Source organism: Lipotes vexillifer, unplaced genomic scaffold, assembly GCF_000442215.2.
Source record: "Lipotes vexillifer unplaced genomic scaffold, Lipotes_vexillifer_v1.1 scaffold496, whole genome shotgun sequence".
NCBI classification, from domain to species: domain Eukaryota; kingdom Metazoa; phylum Chordata; class Mammalia; order Artiodactyla; family Lipotidae; genus Lipotes; species Lipotes vexillifer.
In genome coordinates this window covers 7,426,570-7,443,894 of record NW_006786690.1, presented here as the reverse complement: position 1 = coordinate 7,443,894, position 17,325 = coordinate 7,426,570, and the positions used below count along the sequence as shown (strand labels likewise).

Sequence of the window (17,325 nt, the reverse complement as noted above, 5' to 3'; positions counted from 1 at the left end):
GATGAGGAGACTGAGGCACAGCAAGGCTGAGTCACTTGCCCAAGGTCGAGGCGTTAACAGGCAGAGTGGGGATTCGAATACACCTGTCTCTGACCACACATCCAGTGCCCTCCCTGCATATGTGGTTACTTTGATCTCTGTACTGATTGTGTTCTCTCATTCAGGGGCTCAGTCCATGCTGGGTGATAAGGCTGGAATGGGCTTAGGGTGGCGGGACCATGACTAGGACCCAGACCTCCCAAGGCTGAAGGCCCCTGTCTTGTTCCCTGTAGAGCTGTCGCCTGCCTCAGCACACCGGCTCCCTCCCTCCCTCCCTCCCTCCCTCCGAAGCCATGGTCTGGAGGAAGCTGGGCTCCAGCAACTTCTCCAGCTGCCCCAATGGCTCCAGCCAGTGGATATGGGACGTGTTTGGCGAGTGTGCCTGGGATGGCTGGGACAAGGCCAGCGTGGGCCTGGGCTTGATCTCCATTCTCTGCTTTGCTGCGTCCACCCTCCCGTGAGTAGCATCAGGGTGGTGGGACCAGGGCTGGGTGGCACGGGTGGGGCAGGTGCTCCTGGGGCTGCACCGAAGAGTGGCTCGCTGGCTGGCGTTGGGCCTCTCCAGACTCAAGGCCAAGTGTGCTCCCTCTCCCACCCCCACTGACTGACTTCCAGCCCACCCTTGGAGGGCCCTACAGCGAACCTCACTCTAGGCCCCGCCTAGTGCTGGACCATGCTGACACACAGGTAATAATAATAACACCTGTTCAGTGAGTGCCCACTGTGTACCTAGCTCATTTCTAAGCGCTTGACATGTCTTTACCCTATTTAATCCTCATAACCACCCTGTGAAATAGATACAATCTGTATCGCTACTTTACGAGGGAATAGAAACCCAGAGAGGTTAACTAACTTGCTGTGAATTGCACAGCTAGTCAGAGAGGAGGCGGAGGAGTGGGAGGGCTGGGGTGCATCGAACTTGGCCTTTGTTCTGTGACAGTCTGGTGGAGGACAAGCAGTGATTACAAAACAGCATGGCCACTGCTGTGATTAGGGAACGTGGACACACTGTGACCTGGGCAAGTCCCTTCACTGCTCTGTGCCTCAGTTTTCTCATCTGTAAAATGGGAATGTTGTTCCCTACCTCACAGGGTTGCTATGACAATGGCCTTTACACACCTTACGCTCAGTCCTATGTCTGGGCAGAGGGGGCGCCGAACAGGAGAGGTGAGGTCAAAGAGGTCATCCAGGGCCCTGTAATGTAAGGGCATTCTCCACTGTTAGGAAATCTTATGCTGTTTCTCCTGAGGGAGAAAGATAACAGTTTAATTGAGAGATAATTCATATACCATTGAGTTAGCCCATTTAAATGTACAAGTCCAAGGTTTCAGTATGTGCAGAGTTGTGCGAGCATTGGCGTGATCAGTTTTAGAACATTTTTGTCACCCTAAAAAGAAACACAGAAAGAAATGAGTCATTCCTCATTTCCCTCTAAATCTCCTGGCCCCAACCACCAATCTACTTTCTGTCTGTAGATTTGCCTATTTTGGACATTTCATATCAATGGATCATACAGTATGTGGCCTTCTGTGACTGGCTTCTTTCACTTAGCATAACATCTTCAAGGTTCATCCACGTCATACGTAGCTACTGTCAATACTTCATTCTTTTTTACATCCGAGTAGTAGTTTTTGTTGTATGTGTATGTGTATAACTTTTGTTTATTCAGTCGTTCATTGATGGACATTTGGGTGGTTTCTACCTTTTGGCCAGTGTGATTAAGGCTGCTATGTATGTTCATGTACAAGTTTTGGTGGGGACATGTGTGTTTGCTTCTCTTGGGTGTATACCTAAGGGGTGGAATTGCCGGGTCACATGGTAACTCTGTGTTTAATCTTCTGAGGAACTGCCAGACTGTTTTCCAAAGCGGTTGCACCATTTTATATTCCCACCAGCAGCGCATGAAGGTTCCAATTTCTCTAAATCCCCATCAACACTTGTTATTTTCTGTCTCTTTTATTATACCATCCTAGTGAGTGTGAAGTGGTATCTCATAGTTCTCATTTGTATTTCCTTGTTGGCTGGTGATATTAAGTAGCTTAATTGGCCAAATTATATTCTCTTTGGAAAAAGGTCTATTTAGGTTCTTTGCCCATTTTTCAATTGGATTATTTGTCTTTTTGTTGTTGAGTTATAAGAGTTCTCTATATATTCTAGATATATTTTGCAAATATTTTCTCCCATTCAGTGGGTTGTCTTTTCACTTTCTCGATGGTGTCGCTTGAAGCACAAAAATTTGTTGATGTCCATTTTTTTTTTTGGCCGCTCCGTGCAGCATGTGGGATCTTAGTTCCCCGAGCAGGGATCAAACCTGAGCCCCCTGCATGGGAGCTCGGAGTCGTAACCACTGGACCGCCAGGGAATTGCCTTGATGATGTCCAATTTATGTGTTTTTTTCTTTTGTTACTTGTGCTTTTGCTATCATGTCTAGAAAGATAGCTTAATCCAGGTAACAAAGATTCACCCTTATCTTCTAAGAGTTTTATATAGATTTATCCAAGACTGACACCAATTCTGATGTGTTTTTTTGCCACACCATCAAGCAGTCAACTCAATTCTTACACTATCTACACCTGAGACAGCCTCAGATCCCACAGGTTAGGGTCCCAGTCCAACAAGTCCCACAAGAGTGCTCCCTCCTCCCCGCTTCTGAGAGCAGTCACAAGTCCAGGCTGTCACTTGTGCTTCTGACCTCCAGCTGTAGGTCGGAGATTCCCCCCACCCCTCCTCAGGTTTTATTAGTTTGCTAGAGCAGCTCACAGAACTCAGAGGCATGATTTTTATGGAGGCTTTATTACACAGGCATTGGCCATTAGCGATTGGGCTCAATCTCGAGCCTCTCTCCTCCCCTGAGGTGGGTGAGGAGGGTGGGACAGGGGCCCTCGAGACCAAATGTCCCAACCTTCCTCAGGTGACCTAAGGGCTTTCCGAAAGTCACCTCATTAACATTACAAAAGACACCTTTTTTTCTCTCTTTCTCTCTCACCCCTTAGGACATTCTTAGGAGAGCTCTGTGCAGGGAACAGGGAAGAAGACCAAATATATATATTTCTTATTGTAAATCACAGTATCACAAATTAGCTCTTACATGTAGAGCTTTGATTCAGCTTGAGTTGTATTTTGTATACGGTGTGTGGTAGGGATCCAACCTCGTTCTTTTGCATGCGGTACCAGGTTGTCCCAGTACCATGTGTTAAAAAGACTACCATTGGGAATTCCCTGGCAGTCCTATGGTTAGGACTCTGTGCTGTCACTGCTGAGGGCCCAGGTTCAGTCCCTGGTCGGGGAACTAAGATCCCACAAGCCGTGCAGCGGCCAAAAAAAAAAAAGACTACCCTTATCTCATCAAGTTGTCCCAACATGCTGTCTAGGGCTTGACATTTTTACTGACTCACCTTGTCCCAGCTGCCATACTAGATGTGGCAGAAATAAGCAAAACTGACCCCATCCTTGCCTTTGTAGACCTTCTGTTAGGGAAGGAGAACTGGAGGAACGGGGTAGAGACTGGAGGCAGGGAGGCTGTGTAAGGCATCCAGCAAGCAATGATGTCTGGGGGATTGGATAGGTGGCCCTTAGCAGGCAAAGCAGACAGGTCTGGGTGATGGGTGGAGGCCAAGGGAGAGAGACTTCCCATCTTGGGGTGAGAGCTTCCCCAGAAGCATGAGGAGCTGGTGGAGCTGGCTGAGGCTTCCCCTTTCCACCAGGGCATAGTGCCAGCCCTGCCTGGGCCTGGCTGATTAACCAGGGAGGGGGTGTCAGAGGTCTGGGAGAAGCCCCAGGTGATGGCGGGGAGGGCAGCCACCTTCCTGCTTCTCCTTAGGATTCGGCCTTTCCTGAGTGTGACAAAATCACTTTCCCTGAAATTTATGGAGGCTCTTCAAGTCACAGTATCCTGGAAGGGCAGGGCCACGGGGTAAACCTTAAGGGCCTCTCCAGGCCAGGCCCATGCTGGGCACTGTCCCTTCCCTCAGGAAGCTTGAGTCCAGGAGGAACTGACCAATGCTGGCAGAGCTCCCTTCTAGGAAGGCCCTGAGGAGGAACTGATTATTTCCTGAAAGATACAGAGGAGGGACTGGGTGAGCCATCTGCTGATGCAGAGTTTGGAGGAAGAGAAGGCAGTCCTGGTGAAGAGGTGGTGGGGGTCGGAGTGTCCCCTGTTGGAGGAGGGAGTTGGAAACAAGGAACACAGGCTTGGGCGGAAGACCTAAAGAGCTGGGGGCGGGGTCAGCAGGAGATGGAGGTGGAAGGATGACCGTGAAGAACCAGGGCCAGGCCTAGCTTTCCTAGCTTCTGTCTTGGGTGGAAGGTGGGGTGAGGTGTTATTTAGTTACCTTTTACTAATTTAAATACATGCAGATGATTAAAGAGAAATGTAAGCAGCAGATGGCCATTGTGGAATGACTCAGAGCAAGCCTGGAACCTCAGGGTCTGAGTGTGAATCCTGGTTCCCTGACTTTTCCATCCCCAAAGAGGCCCATCAAGACTTGACCCCATGGCTTTGTAATCAGAGCTCTGGGAGCCACAGCCTGAGGCTTCTCTGTTGCCCTTTGAAGATAACAGGCCCATATTATCATCCATTTCCCCTGGAGATAGGGCATCGCCCAGGCCTCGGCTGTAAGGCAGCCACCATCCTCCTTCCTTCCAAACACCACCCCCCCACCCCCCCCACCCCTGTCCCGCTCCTCCATAGAAGAGAGAACCCAGGGTCCCTATGAAGTGGTTCTCAGGGTCTGACACAAAACATCAGGGCCTGTAAAGACCCCAGGTCCCCACCAAGAGACTGCTGTGGGGGAGAATCTATCGTGCAATGGCTCTCTCTGGAAAGATGCATGTCCCATAGAGCTCCTGGCTTGGAAGGGATCCCCTGGTAAGAATCCCCAAAGGGCAAAGAAAGGCGCATGAGGATCCCGCCTGTGGGAAGGATCAGCTCCCAGGCGACCCCCTGTGCAGACGCCACCCCGGCCCCGCTATTCCGTGTTGGCTCTTCCCATGTTTACCCTCCATGCAGTATCACAGCCGTCGGCCCCTGAGCACACGTCTCCCTCCTCTGCCACAGCCAGTACATCAAGGCCTGCAAGATGGGCAACATGGACCAGGCCCTGTCCCTGTGGTTCCTCCTGGGCTGGATCGGCGGAGACTCCTGCAATCTCATTGGCTCCTTCCTTGCTGACCAGCTGCCTCTGCAGGTGGGCTGGTCCCCGGGCTGGGTGGGCTGCCAGGGACAGTCTGCAGAGGCTTCCATCTTGCGAGGGCCCCATGCTATAGAGAGAGCCCTCTGCCTGCCGCACGGTGTGACAATGGGCTGTGGGCCTCAGTTCCCCCATCTACAAAATGAGCACATCAAACCACAGGATGGCTGGGGTCTTTGACCTCTGAGGTGCTAAGATCCTGACTGAGCTTTTGGGGCATGGGGCCCTGGAGGAGGAAGGTTTTCCCTGGGGAGGCCCAGGTGCCATCATTCTTCTGTGGCTGGGTGGAGCTGGGACTCAAAATCAGGAATCTGTTGTCTTCCCAAGGAGGGCTGTAAATTGCCCCTGTATCAGGCCAAATGGTAGCCTCTACTTAACCTCTGTGTCCCATTTTGTCCTGCCTGGTCATGCTAGCCACCGTTTCCTCTGTCTGCCCAGGCGGGCACCTGCCAGGCCCTTGCCTACCTGCTGTCTAGCTCTGCCGGGTAGGAACTGATCCCTTCCTTTCCAGATGAGCAAAGAGAAGCTCCAAGAGGTGAAGCAACTTGCTCAGGGTCACCCAGCTGGGATGGGGCAGAGCTGCCCGGGTGCTGGGGTGTGGTCCCCGAGCCAGGGACTGCAGCCAGCGCCCTGGGCCCCCTCTTCTCTTGCAGACCTACACAGCTGTGTATTACGTCTTAGCCGACGTGCTGATGCTGTCGCTGTACTTTCATTACAAGTTTAAGAAACGCCCCTCTCTGTGTGAGTACAGGGATCCCTCTGTGTCAGGTGGCTGAGGGCAGCCAGGAGGCCTGGAAGCTTGGGAGGAGGAAGGTTTCCCATTGCTGGTGATAAACCAAACCTCAAAAAGGCTTCCTCGGGGGCTTCCCTGGTGGCGCAGTGGTTGAGAGTCGGCCTGCCGATGCAGGGGACACGGGTTCGTGCCCCGGTCCGGGAAGATCCCACATGCCGCGGAGCGGCTGGGCCTGTGAGCCATGGCCGCTGAGCCTACGCGTCCAGAGCCTGTGCTCCACAACGGGAGAGATCACGGCAGTGAGAGGCCCGCATGCCGCAAAAAAAAAAAAAAAAAAAAGGCTTCCTCGGGGCCTTATCTGAAAGCTGGGGCCCTGATCCCCTGATGAGCCGAGATAGAGGGCAGCGAGCACATCCGGGCAGGACCACAGGGAGTCCCCTTTCACTTAAGTTCTCTCATTCAGCAAACAAGGCTTCAGCTGCTCCTCAGTGCCGGGCCCTGGGCTTGGAGCTGAGGAAACAAGGACACGGCACACAGGATTCAGAAGGGGCAGATCCAGGGCTGTACAAGAAATGACCCAGGCACCTGGGGGTGGGGCTGTCTCAGCATTTCCACGCTCTATAATTCCCTTTCTGCCCCCACTGTCCTCATCGGTTTACCTTTACAACCTTAGGAGAAGGGTACTCTAATTATACCCATTCTACAGATGAGGAATGAAAGCTCAGAGGGGTTAGGTCACTTGCCCAAGGTCACACAGCCACTGAGGAACAAGGCCAGGACTCAAAGCCCAGTCTGTCTGCTGCCACTCAGATCACTAATCTCAGCTTCCCTCCTGCCTCATGTCCAGGGTCTGCCCCCATCAATTCTGTGCTGTTGTTCACCTTGGGGGTGGCGTGTACCGCCCCACTGCTGAGCAGTGCTGGCTTGGTGGCTGCCCCCAGGGAGGTCTTCCGGGGGCGGATGCTGTTGTCTGTGGAGCCGGGCAATAAGGTGAGGTGTGGGCACACGAGGGTAGAGCAGGGGTGGGGGTCTGGCTCACCCCGAGGGCCCGCCCCTGCATGACCACGAGGTCAGGGGAATTGCACTCGAGGAGGGAGTTGGGGCTCTCAGGCTGCACCCCGGCCCCTGCTGAGCACTCCACTCTGCCCTCTCAGCCCTTCACACAGCAGGAAATCATTGGCTTCGTAATCGGCTCCGTGTCCAGCATGTTGTACCTGCTCTCCCGGCTGCCTCAGATCCGCACCAATGTGAGCCGTGGGCAGGGGCACTGGGGCCACGGGAAGAGGAGCCGGCTGACAGCTTGGGCCCCTGGGTTAGGGAGTAGCAGCAGGTCTGGTCCACACTCACTGTTGGCTTGGGTGACTGAATCCACTTCTCCAAGCCTCAATTTCTGCCTCTGGAAATGGGCATGAGATGCCTGCCATCCAGGGGTACATGTGACCTGCATGTGTCCCGGGGAGGTCGGAGGTCAGGTGAGAGCGAGGGGCTGAGAGCAGAGGAGAAGGTGGGGAACCAGAGATGGGGGAGCCTTGCTGGGCAGTGAGTCAGCGTAGGGCTGGGGAGCAGGCACCTTGGGACGAGCAGGGTGGGACAGCCCTAGTCTCTTGCGACCTGGGCAGGGTGGCCCGGGAGATGACGTTGGAACGGGGATGAGGAGTCAGGCCCTGGAAAGGGCTGGTCTGGGCAGCAGGCCCGTGTCGGACACTGGTCACACCGTGTGCAGTCTGCTCGGAGCATGTGCATTGTGACAGGGCAGATGGACACATGGACAGTTACAGTCCAGAGAGACAAGAGGCCCGTTTGAGGTCTCTGACCCTACACCCCTCGCTTCCAGTTCCTGCGGAAGTCGACACAGGGGATCTCCTACTCTCTGTTCGCCTTGGTGATGCTGGGGAACACGCTGTATGGGCTAAGCGTGCTGCTCAAAAACCCCGAAGTAGGCCAGAGCGAGGGCAGCTATGTGCTGCACCACCTGCCCTGGCTCGTGGGCAGCCTGGGCGTCCTGCTGCTCGACACCATCGTATCCTTCAGGGTGTGAGGGTGGGTGGGATCGGGGGGGCCACAGCAGCCTCCGCCTGCACGTGGCTTCAGCATCCATCCATCCATCCATCCATCATCCATCCATCATCCATCCATCCATCCATCCATCCATCCATCCATCCATCCTTCCTTCCATCCATCCATCCATCCATTCTTCTATCCATCCATCCATCCATCCATCCTTCTATCCATCCTCCCACCCATCCATCCATCCTTCCATCCAGTCCATCCATCTATCCATCCATCCTTCTGTCCATCCGTCTGTCCGTCCATCCATCCATCCATCCTTCTATCCATCCTTCCATCCATTCTTCCATCCACCCATCCATCCATCCATCCATCCATCCATACATACATCCAAGAGTCAAACCTCCCATGTGCTGGGCACCCCTCCAGGTACCGGATCTATTTGTAAGAACAGAGTGGTCCTTCCTTCAAGAAGCTCACAGTTCAGTGGGGAGGCAGACAGGATACGCGTAATCATAAATAATTACTTCATTGTGGTGCCACCGAGTAGCACAGAGAAAAACTGCAAGAGTGTGTGACCAGGGGGCTGTCTGTCCTGGTTTAGAGGCTCAGCAGCGGCCTCTACTAGTGCCATTGAAACAGTGCCCTGAAGGAGAAGTTAGGCACAGGCAAGGGAGGGATGTTCCTGGCACAGCTTGTGCAGAGGGTCTGGGGAACGGGGCATAAATCAGCCCATCCAGGCAGGAGGAAGGAAAGCTGCAATGTGGAGACACGCACACGTGAATTAGAGATGGAAAAACTTGAGTTCAAATCCTGGCTCCCCCGTGTCGTGTGTGACACAGAGCAAACCGTTAGCCTCTCTGTGCTTCCATGTCTTCATCTTGCTGTCTCACCAAGGTCATGGGGCAATTACATAAGCTAAGGTCTCTGGAAATACCCAGCACCGGACCCAGCACACAGTGAGTGCTCAGTAAATGTTTGTTTGCTGGATGGCTGAGCAGGGCATTATTTGCATCTCCTTTGGGAGGAGGTAAACGGGGCCCCTGTTTTGACGTTTGCGGAGTTCCTGGTGGGTGCAATGAGAGATGAAGAAAGTTAAGCTCTAGTGCCCCCAAATGGCCCCTGCCACTTGCTGAAACCCCCAGGATGCTGTAGGGTGAGAGGAGGGCAAGATTCTGGGGCTGGGGTCAGGGGAGGCTGCCTGGAGAGGAAGACCCAAGCACTGGACTTGGTAGATAAATGGGGTTTGGCCGGTTGAGGGGTGGGAAGGCAGCAAGAGCAGAGGCCAGGAGGCCATGGCTGACCCTGCCCACCTGGCCGAGTTGCAGGGAGGGAAGAGGGCCACAGGCCACCCTGGGGCAGGTCCAACGCAGGCTGTGCTCCGTTTGGCCTTGACGTTGACTCCTTCGGATCTCCATACAGTTCCTGATATACAGGGATGCCGCCACCTCATCAGAGCGCCAGCCACTCCTCCCCAGCTGAGCAGGACCCAGGCCAAGCCCGGGATGACAGGGACCTGCAGATGCCACACTCAGGAAGGAAGAAGTATGGGCAGTGGCGGTGCCGCTGAGCCTGGGCTGGGCCGTGGAGGAAGGTGGGGGTGCCTAGAACTTGCGGCCCGACCGCCTACCCCCAACACCTCCGAAACCTTGTGAGCTGACCCTTCCGGAAGCCCTGACTGACGGACTCTTCCAGGAGCCCGTCAGCCCCCAGGGCCAGCCCACCCCGCCTTGGGATTCACCCCCAGGGTCTGAGGCAACTGTCCCTGGAGCCTGAAGGGAGGGGCTGCAGCCGAAGAGACCTCGCCTCTCAGAAGACAGTGCGGCTGCCCTTCGGCTCACCTACCTCATTCTGCCTGCTTCCCCCACCCAACCGCCTGGGGAGGAGCCCAGCTGAGCCTGGTGCACCCTGGACTGTACAGTCAACTGCAGATGGCCTAGTAAACGGTGCTCCCCGTGAGGCCTGTCCTGGTGCTCCTTTCCCGGTGCCGGGCTCTGCACTGCTCTGGGGCACAGTGATGGATGGCGATCGGGGTCCCACCTACAGGCCCCAGGTGGGGGCCTAAGGGGTGAGGATGTGGGAGAGCCAGGCCAGAGGGGACTGTGTCTGCTGGCCTGCCCCTGCCCAGCCTCTTGGGCCTCCCGTTTCTTCAACCTGCTTCTCTGTGACAGGCTCCACACCTGGTGGTGGGGACACAGCAGTGAGAAAGACACTCCTCCAACAGGATCCCTGCTCTGCGGTGCTCAGCAAGAAGGGGAATAGTTAAGAAGGTTCAGACTTTGGTTCTGCATCTCAACTTCTCTGTGTCACAGTTACCTCATCTGTGCAATGGGATGACAGTATTACCACTTTATACGTCCTTCTAGGGATTAAATAAAATGGTGTGATTATGGATGTTAGCCCTGAAGTCTGGCATATGCAGTGGGAGCTCGTTGAAGGTTAGCTTTGATCATTTTTAGTTGGAGGAGAAGGACAACCAGATCTCCCTGGAAATCAGGGAGACCTTCCTGGAAGAGGTGACATGGCAGAAGGACAGACAGGAGATAAACAGGGGGAAGGTGCCAGTGTTGCAGGCGGGAAGGGTGGAGAGGAGGGCGGGGCTTAGCCCCGAGCTCTAGTTCCTGTGCCCCAACCTTAGTTTGCCTCCAGACCCCAACCTGAGTCCACTTTCTTCCTGGCCACAACCCCATGCGTGCCTGAGGACGGAGGGGCAGCTCCCCGCCCTGCTGGCCTGCTGTCTTACCTCCCCCCCCCCACACACACACACACTGCCGGTCCCAGGAGCCATCAGGGTGGGTGGTGCCAGGTGTGGCTAAGGCTGGTAGGGAGGAGCTGGGGCTCAGCGTGAGCCTCTCTGTTAGAATCTTCTTCCAACCGTGGAGAAAGGAAGGAGCCCGGCCACAGGGCTGTAGCCTCGGCCGCGAGGGGACGCCTGCCCCGGTTTGGTGCCACAAGTATTTGCCAAGTGCAGGTCTCCTCTCCACCCTGGCCCATGCTGTGCTGGGCGTCTGGGATGGGGTGAACCAGCTCTGGTCCCTGCCCTCAAGGAGGGGAGACGGTTGCCGGGCCCTAGAGGGAAGGACTGTAACCAGAAGGTTCAAAGTACTGTAGGGATGAGGCGACTCAACCTGGGAAGGCTTCGTGGAGGAGTGGCCCTGGAGCGGTATCTTGAGACAGAGGGAAGGGTGTGTGCAAAGGCCTGGAGATGGGAGTCAGGGCTGCTCCCAAGGTGGGGCTGGAGTGAGGACAGGATGGTGGGGGCAGGGCCAGCCACCAGCGCTCAAGGCAGGTAACCTGGTTTGGTTGCGGGAAGAGGAGGAGGGAATGGGGGTCTGGGGAGGCCAGGGATGGGGGCGCCTCTGAGGTTCACTTGGGCAGCAGGGCGAGTGGGGTGCAGCGCCTCAGCTCTGTCCTGGGTGGGCCTGCAGAACCCTGGGTGTCACCTGGCCTGCAGCTGATGTTTATTGAGCACTTGCTGTGTGCGGGGCGGGGCTGGGCTGTGCCCTCCCTGGGTCCCCACAACCCCCACTGAGGTAGGTGGTGCAGATGCAGTCATCACGGCCATTTTACAGATGGGAAAACAGGCTCTGAGGAACTAAGCAGCTTCCCCAAGGTCCCCCAGCTAGGAGTGGCAGCTGTTCTATCCACATTAGGTCCCTCAGCTGCTGGGGGCCATCCCACACCCGGCCCTCGGAGTCCCATCCCTGCCTCTGCCCTTGGCTGGGGGTCCAGGGCTTCAGGCCGGGTGCCGTCCAGCCTCACCCTTGTCCTCGGGGGCAGCGCAACCCTGCTGTGCTCAGGCCCCCTCCCCACTGTCCTGGGTGGTGCCTCCCGCCCCCAGGGCCCACGCCCGCCCCAGCTGGCTCAGTGCCCTTTGCAGCCAGGATCTGGCTCTACCCAGGGCCGTGAACTGGCTGAGTGCCCTCCCGGCCTGAGGACCTGGGGGCTCAGCTTGGCAGTGTGAACCCAGGTGTGGGCCTGGGCTCGAGCTGGATGGGGAAGAAAGAACGAGATATCACAGCCCCTGCCCTGGTTGGGGTGATGGGGTGATGGCTCTTGCTTGCAGGCACCACCCAGTCTGCCGAGAGCTGTGGTTCCTTCCTCCTCAGGAAAGCCCCAGTCCGATGGGGGAGACACTGGCACACCCTGTCTGATGGAGGACGTCGTGGCAGTGGGTAAACGGGACAGGCTTGCAAGCCTGTCGTGCCGGGTGAAGGCTCATCAGCGTGTCCACCAGTACTGGGACCCTCCCTGTGTTCCTCCCAAAGAGCAGAAGGGCCAGTCTGACCATCAGTCAATTCCACTGTCCAGACTGGGCCGTGCTCACCGGCTGGTGGGGTCCCTGAGGTGCAAGGTCCTGGGTGGACTGCCTTTCTCCCTGGCTGCAGTCAAGTGTTGGTAGGGGCTTCACCTCTAGGTGTGGCCTGAAGGGACGAGAACCTTCCTCCCGCTTGAAGTGTGGACCTAGCATTTTGGTTTCGGGCCCAGGCTCTGCATTCACCAGTTGCCCTGGTAACTGGTCCAGGAGGATTTCTCCCTCGGGACCCACACGGGGAGCAGGAGGCTGGGCCAGTCACCCCCAAAGATCCCTGCCTTGGCGGCTTTACATGTTACCTATTTTTAACTTTTTAAAAATTTTTTAGTTAATTTATTTATTTGGCTGCATTGGGTCTTTGTTGCTGCACGTGGGCTTTTCTCTAGTTGCGGCGAGCGGTGGCTGTTCTTCGTTGTGGTGCGTGGGCTTCTCATTGCGGTGGCCTCTCGTTGCAGAGCACGGGCTCTGGGTGTGTGGGCTTCAGTAGTTGTGGCACGTGGGCTCAGCAGTTGTGACTCGCGGGCTCTAGAGCGCAGGCTCAGTAGTTGTGGCGCACGGGCTTAGTTGCCCCACAGCACGTGGGATCTCCGTGGACCAGGGCTTGAACCCGTGTCCCCTGCATTGGCAGGCGGATTCCTAACCACTGTGCCACCAGGGAAGTCCCTTAGCTTCTTTTTTTTTCTTTTCTTTTTTTTTTTTTTTTTGCGGTACGCGGGCCTCTCACTGTTGTGGCCTCCCCCGTTGCGGAGCACAGGCTCCGGACGCGCAGGCTCAGCGGCCATGGCTCACGGGCCCAGCCGCTCCGCGGCATGTGGGATCCTCCCGGACCGGGGCAGGAACCCGCGTCCCCCGCATCGGCAGGCGGACTCTCAACCACTGCGCCACCAGGGAAGCACCCTTAGCTATTTTTTATTTATTTTTTATTTTTTTATTTTTTATATTTTGCGGTATGCGGGCCTCTCACTGTTGTGGCCTCCCCCGTTGTGGAGCAACAGGCTCCGGACGCGCAGGCTCAGCGGCCATGGCCCACGGGCCCAGCCGCCCCATGGCACGTGGGATCCTCCCGGACCGGGGCAGGAACCCGCGTCCCCCGCATCGGCAGGCGGACTCCCAACCACTGCGCCACCAGGGAAGCCCTCCCTTAGCTAATTTTTTAAAAAAAATTAATTTGATTGGAGTATAGTTGGTTTACAATGTTGTGTTAGTTTCAGGTGTACAGCAAAGTGATTGTTATACATGTACGTTCTTTTTTTAGATTCTTTTCTCATATAGGTTATCACAGAATACTGAATAGAGGTCCCTGTGCTATACAGTAGGTCCTTGTTGGTTATCTGTCTTATGTATAGTAGTAAGTGTATGTTCACCCCAAGCTCCTGATTTATTCCTCCCCTTTGGTAACTGTTTGTTTTCGATACCTTTGTCTGTTTTGTAAATAAGTTCATTTGCATCTTTTTATGTTAGATTCCACATAATAAGTGATAGCATATGGTATTCGTCTACGTGTTAGCTATTGAATGAGATGCCGTCTATGAAAATGCCTGGGGCACCCCAAACCTCAGGGTGGGGGGCAGGCAGGTGGCATCTACAAAGAAGGACTAGCCCACAGACCCATCCTCAGTGCCCGGCCCCAGGGCCTCCCAGCCCAGGGTCCCCTTGGTTACTTAGCGAACCTCGGATTTTTTTTTTTTTTTTTTTTTGGCCACTCATGGCATGTGTGATCTTAGTTCCAGGCCGCATATCCCGGTGGGAGCAGGTTGTCTGCCTCTGCTTGTTCTGAGGCTTCAGAGCAAAGGCCGCCCCCAGGCCCAGTGACTGGCTGAGTAGATGCTGGACACAGGTGCGCTTTTTCTTCCAGCCTCTTTAGGGCTCACTGGTTACCAGGAACAGAAGCCCACTTGCTAAGCAAGCAGCAGAGGCTCTTGGCCGGCTGTGGGCTCACAGGAGGGAAGGTTAAGAGGTGAGCCATCGGTGTCTGGAAGGACAGGACAGGCACTACAGCTCCGGGAATCATCCCCGGTGGGAATGAAATGGCACTGTTTTAGCATCAGTCTCTCAAGAGAGAGCATCGTAACTGGCCTATTGTGGGTCACCCGGTGGGGATGAGGGAATGCCATGGCTACACTGCACCGAGGCTGCGGGGAGCAGGTGGCACCAGAGAAGGAAGAGGGGCCGTGAACAGGTCCACAAGGCCTACGCCACCCCTGGGGCGGGTAGGGTCCCACAGAGCAGGGAAAGGACCAGCTGGGAGGTGGCCCCGAGCCAGGGGCACACACTCCTCTTCCGCTACTTGGGTCCGGCTGCCCCTCACTGAGGAAACCCGGTCTCAGGGCCCGGTGTCCCTAAGCTCACTGGCCTGACTTAGCAGCAAAAGACAGCAGTGATGGATCTTCCAGTGATGGAAGATTTTAGAAGGAAGAGTAAGATCGGGCCTGGCATACGTCACAGTCACAATTTTTGGCTTCCAATTGTTATTTTTGGTCACGTGATCGAACACCTGCTACAAATGAACTCATTTATCTGTGCTCTGCTACCACGAGCCCACGAGGATGTCATTTCCATCGTACACGTGTGGAGAAGGGCTCTGGGTCCGCTGACAGAGCTCCGGCCTTCACCCGTCCGCCTCCCTCATCTTCTCCACCTGAAGGTCCTTGAAAGGAACTGCACGCAGGTGTCTCTCCTGTTCCCCGTCTCTATCTCAGTGGTACTCTGCGCTCAGTAAAGATGTGCCCCACCTGGGAACTTTCTCATCAGACCACGCAGAGAGGAGCTGGGCCCAAGGATTCGGGGACAGGCGTGTCAGGGACCCAGGTACCTCAAACCAGAGGGGCTTTGCCGGGGTGTGGGCCCTACTGCCCTGCCAGAGCTGCCCTGGTGTCAGCCGGGAGAGCACGGACTACAGCTCGGAGGGACCTTGGGCGTGTTAACCCCAACCTGTTTGCCCACGTCACCCAGGGTTGTGAAGATGGTGTGCGACGAGTGCGGGCATGCCTGCACAGAGCAGGTGTTTGCTGAAATGAAAGGGGTGGGGGAGAGCCCCCATCCCATCACACCTGATGATGGGACGGTCCCAGCTGTTCAGGACAGGTGGGGCAGGGTCTGCGCGGAGCGGGGGCCCAGAGAAGCCGCTGGGGATCTCCAAGGACACCCCTGCTCGCTCACCACGTGGGCCCCACGCCCCCACTGGGGTCAGCCCTCCCAGCCGAGCTCACACGTGCTTGGACAGCAAGGCAGGCAAGAAAGAACACAAGGCCAGTGCTAACTGCATCCCAGTTTCTTTTTATTTATTTTTTTTGTTCTTTTTTTCCTTTTTTTTTTAAGTATGGAAGCTCAAGTATAAGATGTAGATTTTTTTTTTAAGCTTTACAAAAAAACAAAATAAAACAAAAACTCCTTTTGCATTCCATAAAAATTGACAGAAAAGCACCTGGCCAGAAGAGCAGGACGGTCCGCAGGTCCCCGCCCCCCACCGTGTGGTCTCCGCGGGACAGGGGCCAGGCGTGTGGGACGACGCTGAGGGCCACCTCTCCTTTCTCCCAGAGCTGTCCCCTGTCCCCGCCAACCCCCAACCCCAAGCAACTCCCAAACACACGTGGAATCAGATTTCCAGTTTTTCTTCTATCTTTCACACACCACAGTTATTTCATAAAATTTTTTTGTTTTACATTTTTTACACCAATGTAACAAAAGGGTGGGAGGGAAGGGAGGCAGACAGACAGTGTATTTTATGCCTATAAATGGGTGGTGGTGGAGAGACGGGCGGGGGGGTCCGGGGCAAACAGAAAACATGGTTTCTATGGAAATACCGAGTTTTGATAGCAAAATGTGGTGGGAAGTAGGCCTCAGAGACAAGAAGGGTGTTTATAGGGTTTATTCTCAGGGAGAGATGGTGCTGTGCAGTGGTGAGTTGTGTGACCTGGGGAGGGGAGGGGAGGGGAGGGACGAGGGAGTGAGCAGAAAACGAGTTTCTAAGAAAGGAATCTAATGAGCGCACGCGGCGTGTCCGGTTAGTTGGGAAGAAGAGGCTTAACACTGCTGCTTTCTCTTCAAAGCCTCCACCAGGTCGTTCTTCAGAGCTTCTTGTTTTGACTTGTCTGCAAACGTCTGCACAGACCTGCCCGGGGAGAACTGTCATTAGCAGGCTGAACAGGAAGAGCGCAGCGGCAATGGGCCGAGGGCTGCGCTGCCCTGCCGGCACGTCGGGGCCGAGGGGCCGGGTCACTGGGCTGGGTGCCCCCTTCCCCATCCTCTGCGAGTGCGAACTGCAAGCTGTGCGGAGGGGGCAGAGGGGCCCAGAGCCCGAGGCCGGCCCCGCGGGGGAGGCCGCGGCCCACCTCTGCACCAGGCTGGCTGGGCGTGACCTGGACTCTGGGGCACAGATCCCAATGTCAGCCTGAACCAGAAGTGGGCCTCCAAGCATGCCACAGCAGAGACCGTCTGTGCTTCAGCCCAGCTGTGGACTCAGGCCAGAGGCCGAGAGGTAGGGACCCCATTACAAAGCACGGGGTGCAGGGCTGGCCACCCAGCGAGCGTTAGGAACCGGCACCTCGGACGTCTGAGCCCACTGCCTGGGCAGCACCTGCGGGCAGGCACTTTTAGGCTTCGGCTGCAAGGCACCATCAGCTGTTAACTTGGCCAAGAAAATCCCTCAGCCTGAACTTCAAGAGGCAGGAGGGGACAGGTAAGTGGCCCTGGGTCGCTGCTGTCAAACCCTGAATTTGTGGGGAAATGTTCACGGGAGTGCACTTACGCACAGGTTAGACAAGCGAATAACAGCTAACCTCAGTAGAGGTTGTACAGTTTACAGAGTGCTTCTCAGGCACACTTCACTCTCACAAGCATTCTGGAGGGGTCTGAGCACCATTCCCAATTTACAGATGAGGAAACTGAGGCTCAGAGAAATGCTCCTGGCAATGACCTTAATGATCACTTTGTCAGATTTCCTCGATGTGTGGGTTAACCAGGAACGTACTAAACTATTTATAAACTTGCTAACAGTTTCAAAGCAGTGGAAAGAAAGAGTGGAAGGCTGCCTTGCAGGAATG

At 55.5% G+C, this 17,325-nt stretch overlaps 2 protein-coding genes across 5 annotated transcripts in view; one reads left to right on the top strand and one right to left on the bottom strand.

Moving 5' to 3' along the window:
• Nucleotides 1-289: 289 nt before the first annotated feature.
• Nucleotides 290-9,450, top strand: SLC66A1 (solute carrier family 66 member 1). The gene is made up of 7 exons (XM_007459248.1): nucleotides 290-496; nucleotides 5,096-5,225; nucleotides 5,882-5,969; nucleotides 6,809-6,951; nucleotides 7,116-7,208; nucleotides 7,796-7,993; nucleotides 9,391-9,450. The coding sequence occupies exons 1-7, from the start codon at nucleotides 333-335 to the stop codon at nucleotides 9,448-9,450; spliced, it is 876 nt and encodes a 291-aa protein (XP_007459310.1). The 5' UTR covers nucleotides 290-332.
• A 6,086-nt stretch (nucleotides 9,451-15,536) lies between these two features.
• CAPZB (capping actin protein of muscle Z-line subunit beta) overlaps nucleotides 15,537-17,325 on the bottom strand; it is a 139,351-nt gene continuing 137,562 nt past the window's right edge. For 2 of the 4 annotated variants that reach the window (XM_007459246.1, XM_007459247.1), the window contains one exon: nucleotides 15,537-16,394. Coding sequence is in view for 2 of the 4 variants with exons in the window: in XM_007459247.1 (XP_007459309.1) it covers nucleotides 16,307-16,394 (88 nt within the window). In the remaining 2 variants the exon portion in view is untranslated. The remainder of the gene's footprint in view (nucleotides 16,395-17,325) is intronic. The other 2 variants (XM_007459245.1, XM_007459244.1) reach the window with 2 other exon arrangements.

What these genes read in the sequence shown, in the direction of transcription:
- SLC66A1 (XM_007459248.1), top strand. Translation starts at nt 333, where the DNA reads ATGGTCTGGAGGAAGCTGGGCTCCAGCAACTTCTCCAGCTGCCCCAAT. An exon ending in TAAGAAACGCCCCTCTCTGT is followed by an intron (nt 5,970 to 6,808) that starts GTGAGTACAGGG and finishes CCTCATGTCCAG; the next exon opens with GGTCTGCCCCCATCAATTCT. An exon ending in TGCCTCAGATCCGCACCAAT is followed by an intron (nt 7,209 to 7,795) that starts GTGAGCCGTGGG and finishes CCTCGCTTCCAG; the next exon opens with TTCCTGCGGAAGTCGACACA.